Genomic DNA, 12,392 nt, shown 5'->3' with positions numbered 1-12,392 from the left:
GGAGGGATACAAAGGAGAAGGGCGTGCTGTGACTCAGGAAGGAGACTGAAATGGAGGCAGTTGCACTATAAAATACACAAGATGCACAGCACGGATGGTATAGAGTTGCAGGGACAACTGTAACTCTTGGGAATTTCTGACTGTATGAGTAGATGATCTCGCAAACTTTAATGTGGCATTGACACCAGTGTGTGCACGTTAATGAAAAGTGCAAGGCGTTACACTCAAGACTGCTCAGCAAGGAAGTCTTTGTTCTCTACAACTAAACCTTGTACCACGAGGGTGGTAATAACCATAACGCCTCTTCAGTGACTGCGCCCGCCCCCCGGGGGGGGAACCAGTGGGAACCACCGACTGCCCTTCGCCACCCGGATACAGCCGCGGAAAAGCCCCTGGCCTGGGGCAGAGGAAGCACGTGCCTCACTTCCTGCCCCACGGCCGTTGACTCTGGTCCCCCTCGGAGGCCTGGCCGACCCTCCCCCCGCCGAGCGTGCCCGAGCTTTAGGGAACACCCATGGGACGCGTGTGTCTAGATTGCACTAGGGAACGCTACCGCGGGCGCATGCGTAATGAGCGCCTCTCGCTCTCAGCCACTTCCGGCTTTGTGGGTGGATTAGAGAGGTTTCTCTCCAGGCTGCTGATTGACTGAGGCCATTTTCCGATCTGTGTCTCCCTCGGTGATTGGCTACTGTAAAAAAAAAAAACGCTATGTGTGTGTTCGATTTTCTCGTTGGCTGCCGTAATCCGTACTTCTCCCCTATTGTGGTTCTGTCGTGCTGATTGGCTCCTTTCATTCCCCCCCCCCCTTGGCCAGGGTGCCTGGCTCGCTGATTGGCTACTGCGAGGCTTCCTCCCGAGCTGCCTATATGCCCGGCTCGCTGATTGACAGCTTCAACCGTGCCGCCCCTCGCCGGGTGCGCGCAGCCCCTGCGGCGCCTGTGTTCGCCGAGCTAATAAAGTTTTGTTGGAAGAAAAGCGGCGCCTCCTCTCGCTCCTGCCCCTCCCTCTTGGAGCCGCTCGCCGCGCCCGGCTCCTCCCTCCCGGCTCGGGCCCGGGGGCGCTTGTTTCTCGCCCAGCTGCGCGCGCGCCAAGAGCTCGAGCCGGAGCCTCCCGGCGGCTCCCCCCCAGGTGCTGCTGCTGCCGCCGCCTCCTCCTGCGGGCACGGTAAGCGGCTCCCAGTCCGGCCGGAGGAGGGGGGTGCGCGGGGAGAGTCTCCGGGGCACAGACCCTCTCGCCCCGGCCGATACCGGGGCTCCGCGCCGCTCCCTCCGCTGCGCAAACTGGGGGCGGGGGGGCGCGGAGCCTAGCCCTGCCCTGCCCCCGCCCGCCTGCTTAGCGCGTGTGGCCGCCGTGACTTAACGGGACCCCGGGGTGGGGGACACCCGGGACTGCGCCGTGCGCACCGTCCCCTTCCTCACGCCCCCCCTCCCCCCGGGTGTGCGCGACGGTTAAACTGCTGCTCTGCCCCCGGGGACCGGACTCGCCTGCCTGCCGCGGGCCCCTCTGTGCCCGGCTCCGGGCTGGGGTGCCAGCCCTGCCCCCGGGCGGCTCTGCGGCTGGCGCTGCCCGGCCTCGGGTAGGTTTCCCTGCCGCCGCTCGTGGGGCGCGCTAGCGAGGCGGCCGGCTGCGGGAGCCCTGCGTGGGGAGAGGCCGACCCGCGGCGGGGCGGGGGGGACCCTTCGCGCAGCAGACCCGCCTGAAAGGCAAATGGGGCGTCGCTGGTGCTCCCGCTTGCTCTTCCCGTTCAGTGGGCATTTGAGGCCCCCCCTCCCCCCTCCAAGTGTGCAGGAAACCGTGCTTAAAACAAGTGCTTCCTCAGACACAGTCGTACTATCCCCAGGGGAGGGACAGCAGCCCCTTGGCCAACCTCTTCGTCTTTGTTCCCGTTTCCCCATCTGTGAAAGGGGGAAAAGGCTTGCCACCTCCCAGGGAGTTAGGAAACTTGATCAGCGTCTTTGAAGTGCTTTGACGTACTCTGGAATAAATTAACATTGGCGAAAAAAGTATTCTTAAAGCAATATCTATAATCCAATTGGCAGTGAATTTGGTATCAGAAATCATGGGTTTTGACATTAAGGAGATGAGGGTGCAGTTTCTTAATTTGTCGACAGTGGAACAGCTATGTTGAGGACAAGGAGTATCAGCAAAAGGTGCGAGTGTACTAGCGCTGAACATGGTTTATCTGCAAGCTTAGACTAATGGGTTCAGCATCTGGTGGTGGTAACCTCTGTTTCTGAAGTTCCCGAACACTGTTTCTTTGTCTACACATTAATCTTGTGCAGCCCTCTGTTTAACTCGTTGTGGACATCTGTTATCAGCAGTGCTTCATTTTTTCTAGTGTAGAACATGCCTTAGTAAAAGAGTGGTTACACCTTTAAAAGTATCTTGTAGAGTATACTAGCTTTTGAATGGCTGTCATTGACACTTGTAATTTCTTTTCCTACTTTAAAACATATTTCAACTAATAAAACAAAACTAATTTTAAAATGTTTGCATTTGATACTGCATTTGAAGGACAGAGTCATTACAGTTTTATTTGTTAATTCGACAGATGCAGTTTATGTTGCTTTTTAGTCGTCAGGGGAAGCTGAGACTTCAGAAGTGGTATGTCCCGTTGTCTGACAAAGAGAAGAAGAAAATCACAAGGGAACTTGTTCAGACAGTGCTGGCTCGTAAACCGAAAATGTGCAGCTTCCTGGAGTGGAGAGACCTAAAGATTGTCTACAAAAGGTGGTTCTGCCTCACTAAGTTTGTAATTACTAGACATCAAAAAAAAATGTAATGAATAGCAAAGAAAATAATGAATGTGAAATGTTTTCTCCCTTACTGATGATGAAAACAGGCTGGTTTTGAGCTTTTTTTTCTTAAATCTAGTTTGATAACCTACTAGGAAGCATTTATATGTAAAGAGCCACTCATGTGTTTAGAACTGTTGAAGAACAGAGATTAGATTTTCTTAAACTTAAGAAAAAGTGATTCTTTCCGGTTCTGTGTTCAGCTGTCTAAGTAAAAGGATGAATACAAATATGAAAAACAATGTATGATTCTAGGGCTATTTAGAATGACTAAATTCTATAAACATGTTTACCTCAAGCAGAGGGTAACTATAAATTGGTTACAAATATAATTTGGTCTCAGGCACCAGATATATGAATAAGAAAAGATTTTTGCTGTCGGTACAAAACAGTATTTTTTCAATTTGAGAAATCAAGATCAGTTTTCTATGGGTGAAAGTACTGTCTAATTTTCTTAGTCAGAAATCTCCCTTTGTACCTGTTTACTTGCAAAATGCTAAAGTTGTGCAGCTGGAATGTTTTCATTCTGCTGACCTTTTGCATGTAATACAAAACAGCTGTGAAATTGCTTTTCTCCGCAAATTATTGTAATTGACATTCCAATGAGATGAAGGAAATAAATGAATCCTACTAAAAGCTAATTTTATAAAAGGAGTTCCATCCTTTCATTTTTAGGATTTAAGTAGGGAATCGGGGCACTTTCAGAGGTTTATATTTTTTAGCATTTCCTGTAATTCTCTCTTGGATTGTAAATAAAATATCTTGCCCTACTGTTCTCGCCTTCTTTCCATTGGTGAGAAGATAGTTTCCTCCACCCCAAAACTGGAACTGAAATTGTTATGTAGATAACTTTAATAATGTTGAGGCATTGTGTCAAATAGTATAACTGGATTCAAGAAAGAATTAGACACTTAGGCCACGATAATGCCTATGCTTAAGAGGTGTAAATAACTTTATTCATATCAGTACTGCCATTGATTAATGTCAATCTAATCAGGTGAGTTAAGGTATGCTTATGTTTGCAGGATCAGGGCCTCAGTATGAAAGAGGATATAACCTGAAGCATATATATACATGTGTCTATACCTCTCATGCCTCGCTACTTGGCCATGAAACCTTTGTAGGCAGTACTTGATGAGGGGGTACGCATGCATCCTTTGAGTCCTATAACCTACTGACCAAAGGCATGCAACATCCACTGTAATCACTTGTTTCACTCTCTCCACCAACTGGTGTGGTCAAGTTGAGGAACTTATTAAAAAAAATTGCAAGTTAGTTGATGTCAGGGAAAGTAATTTAATTTTTCCTTTGTTTTATTTCCTTGTTTTTCTTCAAGTTTGGGTAGTCATGGGTAGCTGAGGGAGCACCACCGAGAGGACTGGATTTAAGTAGTGATAAATAAAAACCACTTAGTCTGATAGGTATAAGTGCCTTTGGGCTTGGAGAAAGTGCATTCTTCCAAAGATAATGATGAAACCCAGAAGCAATAGGAGCAGGATCTAGTGGCCCAACAGTCCAAGTGCAGCCTTCAGAGGAAACAATCCTTCATATTCAGGGCGTTGCGGTAGTCTTTGTCTTATTGGGATCCAGGAAGCCAAAAGAGAACCAGACAATGACAAACCTTGGCAGGGGACACAATCCTCCTTAGCAAGAGGTGCTCCATTTTGGTTGCAAGGTTGAGGACGCTACAGAGAATCCTGAGCCAGTCCTCTACCAAGGTCTGCTTTCGTCTGTCCCATAGTTTGGGGACAGTTTGACTCACATTGGGTAAAAACCATGACTTGTTAAAAAAACATAAAACATTTAACATTTTTTAGTTTCATGTTGCTAGTTCATGTTTTTCTTATTTCATAATCTTAATTGCTGAAATGCATGCTAAAATCTTATTTCTTCTAGAACTACCCAATTGTTAGAATTTCAGATATTACAGAGCAAGATAGTAGGTTTATTTAAATCAAAGCAAATTTTAAGCAATCAATTTTAATTGTTTTGCCTTTGTACTCCTAAAGAGAGGTGGTTTTACTGATTGATAATACTTAAAACATGTTAATTTGCAACTAAATACAGCCTTTACGCTAAATTTGGTGCTGCTTTTTGCAAACTTAGGAGGAAACGCTATATCTATACACATTTATTTAAGCAGTTATAGCTTACTTTACATTTATTCAGATGCTTAATTTTTTCATTTTGTATTATGTTAGTAAATGGTGAATAATGCATTTCTTATTTGCAAGATTAATTTTTTTACTTGTGGTTTGTTTTGAGCTCTTTGGATAGGAACTCAAATGCAATTAAAATGCAAACAAAATTTTAAAGTTTTTAATTAGTAACTAAAGCTACCTTAAATATGCTGGATACATAACAAAAAAAAATCAAAACCCGCTTAAAAATAACTGATTTATTAAACAAAGTGTTACTTGCAGTTAGTGAATTGAACTGGTTGTTTCTGGTCACTGTGTCCTTCAGGATTTTAGAACTAGCAGATCTCATCCTCTTGCATTTAGTTTTTATTCATAGATTGGAAGAGAAAACAAGCTTTACTACTTTTCAACTTTCGAATGCTTTTTAACTTTGAATTAACTAGTCATTGAACTTAAACTAGTTAAATAACCTGAAATGAAGAAATTATTCTCTCTGCATCTGCAGAAGAGGCTACTGCTGTCAAAAGCTGATTTACTATTTCAACAAAATCTGGTTCCAGGTGTGTAGCCAACGACATATTCAGTGGTTTGACTTTCTTTAAAACTTTGGCAGTAAACATACACTGCTTAATTTTTTTATTTGATATAAGTGATTTTAATAGGTTAAAGTAAGTTTAACCTTAACAGGGTTGTCATAATTTCAAATAAGTTTAGTTTTAAATGAAAAAATTGACTTTTTTTTTAAAGCCAGTTTTTATCCACTCTGTTACAGAGAATTTTCTAGGAAATTTCACACTTGAAGTGATCATCGATGCTTTAAAAAAAGAAGTCCAAGGGCCTCATTAACATCCCTTTGTTGTGAGATCAATACAAACTCAAATACAAATTTGGTAAGCTTATAGCTCAGAGGTGGGCAAACTAGGGCCCGTGGGCCACATTTAGCCCACAGGACCTTCTTCCCTGGCCCCTGAGCTCCTGGCCCGGGAGGCTAGTCCCCGGCCCCTCCTCTGCTGTTCTCCCTCCCCGCAGCCTCAGCGCGCCGCTGGTGCAGTGCTCCTAGCAGCCAGGCAGCGCAGTTGCAGAGCCGCAGCCTGACCTGGTGCTCTGGGGGGCGCGGTGGTGGCAGCGCCGTCAGCCACCAGTGCTCCGGGCAGCACGGTAAGGGGGCAGGGAGCAGGGGGGGTTGGATAGGGTGGCAGGGGACAGTCAGGGATGGGAGGTCCGGGGGTGGTCAGGGGACAGGGAGCAAGGGGTGGTGGATGGGGCAGGAGTCCCAGGGGGGCCGTCAGGGACAGGGAACAGGAGGGTTGGATGGAGCAGGAGTCCCAGGGAAGCCGTTGGGGCGTGAGAAGTGTGGGGGGTTGGATAAGAGGTGGGGGCCGGGTCAAGCCTGTCTGTTTGGGGAGGCACAGCCTCCCCTAACCAGCTCTCCATACAATTTTGGAAACCTGATGTGGCCCTCAGGCCCAAAAGTTTGTCCGCCCCTGTTACATCTTGTGCCATATATACATCACCTGAAATATTAAATGTACACAAATCAAAAAAGTTGAAATGCTTTGACCAAGGCGGTAGCCCTTCATCATGGTTAGTATTGGCAAGACCTCCTCTTAATGAAGTGTTCTAAGAGGGAAAATATGAAAATATATTTTCATATGTCCATGAGAAAAAACACAAATAAACTCTTGCACATTCTCATCTCCAGAGGGCCCACTCTAGACTTTCCAAGAGATTTAGCTTGCCTGTCTCAGGGCTTGTTTTGAATATTTTGAGGTCCAAGCTAGGAGAACCAATATGACTGCCTTCAAGCATTGGGGCCTGATGGGGGCATGTGCCTTTATTTACTCCTTCAGAAGATTATAGATGTGGCCCTTGCAATTCTGGTTGTATCTGGTGTAGGTGCTTGGTGTTCATAGCCTGGATATGGGAGTGAGTTTCTTCAAGAGGTCAGGCTTGCTGCTGTTTCAATTATTTGATTATTGCTGAATGTTTTGATGGACAATGCTCTCTTCCCTGCCAGCATATCATTATAGGTACCTTTGCCCCCAATTTGTGTTGGGGGTTGCAACTTAGAAGCTTTTGTACTTACGTATATTTAAATTTCCCCCTTCAAACTGTATGCTGTGGAACTTGAAAATGCATTCTAGTTAACACTTGCGTTAACTTAGTTGAAAATACTACATAGACAAGGTTTCCAACCTTAAATTTGTTTTTAAATAGGGTTATGAAGGACAAACAATCTTCTAAGAAGAAAGGTCCAGGTGATATCCTCTTTTGTATTGTTGAAAAGTAATTTGATGTATTAAAACGGACTCTGAAAGCAGGGCTTTGGAGTGGAGCCTGGAGCTGGAGCAGCTCCGGAGGAGTGGAGCTGCAGGTTTTTGCCTGGAGCTGGAGCGGAGCCAGAGTACAGCTCCAAAGCCCTGTCTGAAAGGGTTGGGTGTAGTTTCCAAATCTGTATTTAGTTGTGAACACTGTATTATGACCAAGTGTTATGGAGTGGGAGTTCATTTTTTTTTAAAGTGACACAAAAGCTGTTTTGTCTGAAACCGGTCAAATTGCTTGTTTAATCATGTTTAAGGCCAGTCCTTTTAAGAGCTTATTACTCATTTAACTTGAAATAAAGGTCTGCTATCGTCATGAGATTCAAATTATCCTTAAGCATTGGAAGGGGAAGGGAAACAATTTAGCTGAACATAGCAATAATCAGCTGACATTAAAATGAATGTGGAGAAAGTCATGTGCCTTGAGTAACAGAATAGAAGTATTCAGACAGATTTGCTTTGAGTGCTAGTAATTTATAGTAAGCTTCAAACTGTTGTGCTAAAAAATACACTGGTATTTTTGTCTTTCCAGACTGACGTTTTCATAATGTTTTATTTCTAATTTAGATTTTCAAATCTTATCTTTTGGATGCTTTCTGTACTCTTTTAAAAACTAAGCCAGTAGAAAACGATTTACCCAACAACTGTGTATAAAAAACATAATTGGTTTTGTACTGCATTAAAAAATCCTCTGGAGTTACTGTTTTTATTTCTGTTAAATCGGGTTTGACAAAAAAGATAAAAAAAAAAAAATTGAAAAAGCATTTTAAATTTTCTAACAAGTTCAGTTTGACATGAGAGAAGTCAATGGTTAAAAAGGCCATAGAAATTGAAACATTATTTGATCCAGGGAGGTGGTCCCTCTCAGTTCTTTTTAAGGAACAGCAGTCATACTATGTGGGCAAGCTTGCAGTGCTGCTGCTTCTAATCTGTTACTTCTGAGGATACACAGATCTTAGTTTCCAGGACTGAGAACAATCTCACCTTTCAGGAGCACAAATTTAACTGACATGGGGGCTGGTGTTTTTATAATAACATAAAGATAATTTTGTTGTTGCAGATATGCAAGCCTTTATTTCTGCTGTGCTATTGAAGATCAGGACAACGAACTGATAACCCTGGAAATAATTCATCGTTATGTGGAACTACTTGACAAGTATTTTGGCAGTGTAAGTTAGTGACTCTGATTGTGGTTTCAGTTTTTTACAGAATTTCATTGTGTTTTTGTTAATATAGTAAGTGCATCATCATCTTGCTTAGTGGACAAAAAGTATTTTTAAAAATGATATGTTTGCTGCTGGACATGGATATCTGATATATATAGTAAATCTTACATCACTTGTTCTGCCAAACCAACCTGGTAACTAACCTATCTTCACAACACCGTTGTCAAGTGAGGAGGTGGTTGTGTGTCCTGTTCCTCTCTCCCCCCAGGCTCCGTCCCCAGTCTACTTTCCTTCAGCTGCAATTTCAGGAAGAGTTCTGTGCAGCCCTCTGCAGCCGCAGGCTAGAGCATACTCAGTGCAGATAGAACCATAGTTAGCTATGAAATTCGAGCAGTTCTCTACTAGCAGACGCGAACTGTGGTTTTTCAGGTGCTTGGGCCAAATCGCAGTTTGGGTGGATTCTCATGGGGACAGTGAAAGGCTCATCCCTGACACAAAGGCCTCCCTCCTGCCAAATTTCAAGCCCCTGCTCCAAAGCTTGGGGGGACCAGAGCTTGTCAGAGAAATGGTCACCAGAATTTTTGAACATGGGCAAGATATATTTCTCACTTGCCTCATTCTCAGAAGTGGCATAACCATTTTGGCTGAAATTCTCCACAAAAAATTCAGCCTCAGGAAAATGCCTGAAATCGAAATTTTCAGCCCAAACAGTTAGTTTGGCAAAGTTGTGACCAAGTGAAAGAAGAATCTAGTAATAGGAAGTGTCAGGCAACTTTAATAAGGCAGTGCTACCCTCCCCCCATCACAACACTTATTGTGCTTTTCAGGTGTGTGAACTTGATATCATCTTCAATTTTGAAAAGGCTTATTTTATTCTGGATGAGTTCCTGTTGGGAGGGGAAGTTCAGGAGACCTCCAAGAAAAACGTTCTTAAAGCCATTGAGCAGGCAGATCTGTTACAGGAGGTAAGCAAATGGTACTTCTCCTGCCTAAGCACCAGCCTGCTGTGCTCTGGCTAATGTCTAATGAAGGCTCTCACTTTTCTAACATGATAGAAAGCACTTTTTAGCATGCTTAGCATGTAATCTCCTGTTAGTTTTTCTGTTTGTGTAGTATATGTACTATCACAATGTTATCTTTCAGCTTGTTTATTCTTTTCACCTTGTATTCAGTACACACACATGTAAAGCTTCTTTTTAAAGCTTTAGATTTATTTAGAGATTGTCTGTGTTGTATGTTTTGCTAGAATTGCAAGCTGCTCTTTTCATGCATATACCTAATATTTATAGATTTTGCTCTTTTTAATCTCTCTTCCTTAGATTTATCTTTGTTGCACTTTAATCATCTTGGTAATTATCACTAGTTTTTTGTCATACCTGATGCATGTGTGCTTCTTTACTGTTTCATTGCTCAAATCCAGAAGCTAGACTCTCTTCTTTGAGCCTCTTTCAGGTATAGTTAATATTAACTATTCTAAAGGCATTATGTCTTAATGTTGTAGTTAATTTATTTTAAAATAGAAATGCATTATAAAGTTAGAATAGTAGTTCGTCAGTAGTCATAGAAATATATAGAACGATGTAGAAAAGGCATTCAAAACTTCACCTGTTATTCAGTTATTGAAATAAAAATATTTCCACTGTTCATTTCTGACTTCGGAGAACTGTTAAAGTATGAACTCAGATCTCAAACGCAGAATTTGGAAAGCAATTTTTAAAAATTGTACTGCAAAATCCCTAGTAATAAAGTAAATTTAAAAAAACCCTCTTGTCTATAACAGCCCCTTTGTATTTTATTATTTACTAACTGTGGTCTCAAGGTTAGAACATTGAACTGGCAGTTCAGACCCTGCCAATGACACCTAGTAAGACCTTGGGAAAGTCACTTAACTTCTCCGTGCACCAGTTGGTGACAGGGATGTACAACTTGTCCATCTCACATGCATGTTAAAGTTGAAGGCTTGTAAAATGTTTAGAGGTCACTGGTAAAAGATGCTATATAAATGCAAAATAGTATTCGAGCTTTGTCCTGTGAACATTTTAATGAGTTATTATTTTGTCTCGTGAGAGATCTGTTTATCTGTCATGTGAGCATTCCATAGTTCTGAGGTTCTCCTTCTGCCATCTTTGATATTGCCCCATGAACATCTTTTTGCTAAATTATAGGATTGAAAAATCATCCCATCCTTTATTCTCCACTCTCATAGTTTAGTTGCATTTTGTAATCCTATTACTTGAGGTGAAAGTAAGAGGATGACATATCAGCTAGGTCTCATATTTGTAGATAGTTTATTAGCACCTCTGTGTGACGTATCCTTTTTTGGTTTGGGAAGCGTAATTATTCCTCCTTTCAAAGGATGCTCTGAAACCTTCCTCTCGTCACTCCTTTCTTGTGGTGGATATTACAGGCCTGCTGAAATTTTAGCTGTTTGGTACTCTACTAATGCCATCTGTTGTTATGACATAGAGAAAATGTTCCATGGGGTTTTTCATCTAAAGCATCTGCTTTCCTAGAATCAAAGAATTGCAGAAGTTACAAACTGGAAGTGACCTAGGAAATAATCGGTCTCCCTGCAAATGCATGATTGTTCCCTACAATGTCTTGCAGCATTTTGTCCAGTCTAGTTTTAAAAATTACAAGCAATGAGACTTCCTTTGGGAGGTTGTTTTATTGTATCCTACTGTCAGAAATAATTCCTGATATTCTGCCTAAATTTTTTTTTAATTTCATTCTACTACCCCTAGATTAGTTTGACACTAAAATAAATAATGCAAAATAAAAAAAAGCCTCCCTTTTAAATTTTTTTACAATGGGAAATTTTCTCCTTCCCTCCATTTTCTTTTTAAATTTGGACTTCGCTTCTTTGAAAGTAGTCATCCCCCCCTCACCCCCCCCCCCCCCGCCTTCTGATTACTTTTATGGTCTCTGGGTTAACTATTTTCCTGATTGTAACCAATAAGTAACAAAAATCTGTATTCTTGCTGCTTTTGAAGTTTATTTTACATTGTGGTGGTGGAAATTTAATTGAGATTTTTGTCAGTGTTTGATAGATTAATGATGTCAATTAAATGTGAAATGGCACTCTTTATATGGCTGCTTTTTTACTTCAGTGGGAGTTCAGTTGAAGGACTTCAGGATGTTAAAGAGGTTTAGCACAAAATTATATATTTTAGTGTAGGATCTTTCCTTTCATGCTAGTTGATGCAAAGTGAGTCCAGAGTCTGACAATGAAGAATACTGAAAAGTTGAATTCATGTGTCACCATTGGAGAATCTTTTTATTTCAGTGAATTTCTGTTTCTCTGAATAGTTCAGAAAAAGTCCACAAGAATAGAATACATTCTTCAGTTCTACCAATCCCAAGTTTTTTCAAACATCACTGCTTTTTTCTCACCAGATCCACTCCTCATATGCACAATATATGTCAAAGATAAAGATTTTCTTTGAGCCCTAAATGGATTGCTACTCAACAGTCATTTAAAAAAATTAAGTACTGTATTTTAATACAGTAAATGTAATAAATTTTATGTATGTATCATTAACTAGTTAATGTTTCTAACGCATTTTGATGACTAGCTGTTCAGAAATGTTTATCACACAAAGGAACATCATTTTACAGATCTTAAGTGGGAGGAAGCAATGGCTGTTGAGAGTAATATTAAAAGGAAAACATGCACAGGCAAGAGTTGTTTGAAGAGTGAATTGGCCCCTATAGGCTTGTCCGTTTGTGTTCCCCCAGCAGTTTTCCTGGAGATGCTTTATACTGTACAGCACCTTTTAGAGTATCATGCACTTTCAGTACTGTTATAGTCACTTACAAACACTCAGGGCTTGTCTACACTTAAAATACTGCAACTGTGCCTCTGTAGTGCTTCAGTGAAGACAGGAGGGCTTCTCTCATCAGCGTAGTTACTCCACCTCCCTGAGAGGCAGTAGCAAAGTTGATGGGAGAATTCTCCCATCGACCTAT

General features: G+C 42.1%; 1 protein-coding gene across 4 annotated transcripts in view; it reads left to right on the top strand.

Moving 5' to 3' along the window:
- Window positions 1-922: 922 nt before the first annotated feature.
- The window catches only part of AP1S2 (adaptor related protein complex 1 subunit sigma 2), a 37,044-nt gene continuing 25,574 nt past the window's right edge, over window positions 923-12,392 (top strand). The window contains exons 1-4 of one of the 4 annotated variants that reach the window (XM_075131497.1): window positions 923-1,164; window positions 2,552-2,730; window positions 8,318-8,426; window positions 9,251-9,388. In XM_075131497.1, the coding sequence (XP_074987598.1) occupies window positions 2,552-2,730; window positions 8,318-8,426; window positions 9,251-9,388 (426 nt within the window). In that variant the 5' untranslated portion in view covers window positions 923-1,164. Of the gene's footprint in view, window positions 1,165-1,556; window positions 1,577-2,551; window positions 2,731-8,317; window positions 8,427-9,250; window positions 9,389-12,392 lie in introns of those variants that run through there. The other 3 variants (XM_048861658.2, XM_048861632.2, XM_075131493.1) reach the window with 3 other exon arrangements.

This window comes from Caretta caretta, chromosome 1 (genome assembly GCF_965140235.1).
Source record: "Caretta caretta isolate rCarCar2 chromosome 1, rCarCar1.hap1, whole genome shotgun sequence".
Lineage (NCBI taxonomy): Eukaryota > Metazoa > Chordata > Testudines > Cheloniidae > Caretta > Caretta caretta.
This window is presented reverse-complemented; position numbering and strand designations above follow the sequence as displayed.